At 34.9% G+C, this 2607-nt stretch overlaps 1 protein-coding gene across 1 annotated transcript; it reads right to left on the bottom strand.

Annotated features, from left to right (window-relative positions):
* Positions 1-377: 377 nt before the first annotated feature.
* Positions 378-2252, bottom strand: LOC115230542 (multidrug resistance-associated protein 1-like). Its single transcript, XM_036499695.1, has 5 exons — positions 2051-2252; positions 1708-2018; positions 1327-1677; positions 713-801; positions 378-606 (listed from the first exon to the last, which is right to left on the bottom strand). Exons 1-5 carry the CDS (start codon positions 2220-2222, stop codon positions 378-380), a joined length of 1152 nt encoding a protein of 383 aa, XP_036355588.1. The 5' UTR covers positions 2223-2252.
* Between the last annotated feature and the right edge of the window lie 355 nt (positions 2253-2607).

Raw genomic sequence — 2607 nt, 5'->3', positions numbered from 1 at the left:
AAATATTTTTCACTGCATCAATTCCGATGGGACCAAGGTGCTTTAGGTTGTTGGAATCAAATCTGGTCCACATGATAGAGATGATTTTGTACTGTTAATCACCGCTGCAACTTCAGCAGGGGATAAATAGGTAAGTGTGTTTTATTTTTTTGGTTTATTGTTTACATAATATGAGTTTATCTTTAGATGATTTTTGTGGCTGATTCCGGCGTAGAACATTGACTAATTATAATAAAAAATAACGTAAATGATTAATTTTTATTATTAGTTTTGTTATTTTTCAGTATTATTAGCGAACCCATAAAATAGAGAATTAGGATTATCTAACAATGTTTTGATGTCGTCAAATTCCACAAGACATCCGGCATCAAAAACCATCACTCTGTGACAAAATAATCAATATAAGTCAACCTGTCGTAGTCCAGAATGGTGTGAATTCGGTGGGCGATTGTAATAACAGTACAGTTTTTAAATTGCTCTCGAATTGCCATTTGTATGATATTATCAGTGGCAGCGTCAATTGAAGCTGTTGCTTCGTCCAAAATTAAAATTTTCGGTTTTCTCAGAAGCGCTCTTGCCAACGCAACCAATTGTTTGGAACCACAGCTAAAAATATTTTAAAAATGCAATATTCCTAAGATTGCTTCCACCATCAGTACACATAAAGTCTAGTCCCAAATCCATCATTGGAATATGCTTTGCAAATTCCAACGTGTTTATAACGTCCCAAATTTCATCATCTGAATAGTAGCCAAAGGGATTTAGATTATATCTAAGAGTTCCCGTAATCAAATAACTGTCCTGCAAAACATTTTTAAAAATTAATAAACCTGAGGAACAATTGCTACTGTATGTCGAAGTTTGTGGAGTCCCAGAGTAGAGATATCAACTCCATCTATAAATATTGATCCGCTATCTGCTTCAAGAGCACGAAGAAGGGCTAAAGTAAGCGAAGATTTCCCTGCTCCGGTTCGTCCGATGACAGCAATCTTGAAATTAAATAAAACGCAAACCTTTTGATTTGCTTTAATAGTTGCAGAAATGTTCTTTAGACAACAATCCAGATCTTTTTGGTAACGTGCACAATAATCGCGAAATTCAACGACTCCCGACTGGGGCCATTCGGGACTTAATGAATCGTCCACATTTGGAATTGACCATTTAGCCTTGAAATAACATTTCCCAAATAATATACCTCACTTTCAACGTCGATATACTCATATATCCTTTCTACAGAGACAAACCCAAGCTGAATGTCTCCCAATGTTTTTAAAAAGAACATAAAAACAGTAATAATCTTACATTGCTGAATAATATATAAAATACCGAAATAGAAAAGTTTAGGGAAACTCCAATTTCCGATGCAACTGAGCTATTCCTGCCAATGACTCCAGAAAGGGCTGAAATGAGTATCAAGCTTGTCGAAATCCACTGGATTGTAACGAGCAGCCAACTAAAGATTAAAGTAGAAAAAAACAATGTTGTTATAACTCGAAGAACACTTTTGATAAGAAATTTATCCATATTACGTTCAAAAGTGTTAATAAACTGATTTTCCAATCCTCCAATTCGAATGCAGGTTCCTCCAGAGATAGCCTCCATATAGTTTGTAACCAATTTAGACTTGTTTGTTAACTCTAAATTCATAGACTGGCGAGCGATGATTGTATAGTATTTCTGAGAGATTATTTAGAAATATTTGAATACCGCGACGAAGAAAGCAAAGATTACCACAAAAATAACTGGAATACACGAATAGAAGTTGGCTTTGATAATGTAGATAAAAGTAGCCAACAGTGCCACAAAAGTTCCACCAATTCCAGAGAATTGTTGAGGCATTGTAATGTCTAATCTCAATATGTCGGTGATAAAGCGATTCAGAATCCTTCCAATCGGAGTTTTTTCAAAATATGAAATTGGTGCCTTCATCAAAGAACCAAACAGAGAATCGTGGATTCTAGTCGATGCTCTCGTAGTTCCATAAAACAAAATGCTAGACCGCGTATATATTGCAGCAGCTAATCAATAAATATTCAGTTTAAATAACTACCGAATACTGCAGTGAGACCTCCAAACACTCCTAAGTAGTAGTTTGTGTTTACTGGTCCTCTGTTTATGACAATACTGTCCAGCCAATAAGACATCCAACTGTAGAGGCCAACAAGAGTGGCCAGAGTTATGGTCAACATAAAAATGTAAGCAGAGAATACAAAAATTCCCATGTTTTTTATGTAAAATTTTACCGTTTTTAACGAAAGCTAATAATTAAATACTGAATGACGTACTTTTCTTATTTCCATGTTCTCTTCTTGAATAAGCTTTCGAACATCGGGAGCATTGACTGAAAGAACGTCAAAAATTTGATCGTCGTGCATCGTAGTAGATGGTCTGATGGCTGACGTAATTTCTTGATCCTTTATCTCTGGCCTAGAGTACAAAGAAATGGCGTCAATTTCATCTTTGACTTCTAATTTTTTTAATTTAAATATATTTTAAACCTATTTGATTTTTGGTTATTTCCTTGAAAGCCTGATCTTCAGATAATTTACAAAACTCGTCGAATACGCCATTAAACGTAATTTGGCCGTCCCTTAATAAAATGATTTG

This window comes from Octopus sinensis, unplaced genomic scaffold, assembly GCF_006345805.1.
Source record: "Octopus sinensis unplaced genomic scaffold, ASM634580v1 Contig15734, whole genome shotgun sequence".
Taxonomy (NCBI): domain Eukaryota; kingdom Metazoa; phylum Mollusca; class Cephalopoda; order Octopoda; family Octopodidae; genus Octopus; species Octopus sinensis.
The sequence above is the reverse complement of the archived record's forward strand: the minus strand, read 5'-3'. Positions and strand labels throughout refer to the sequence as shown.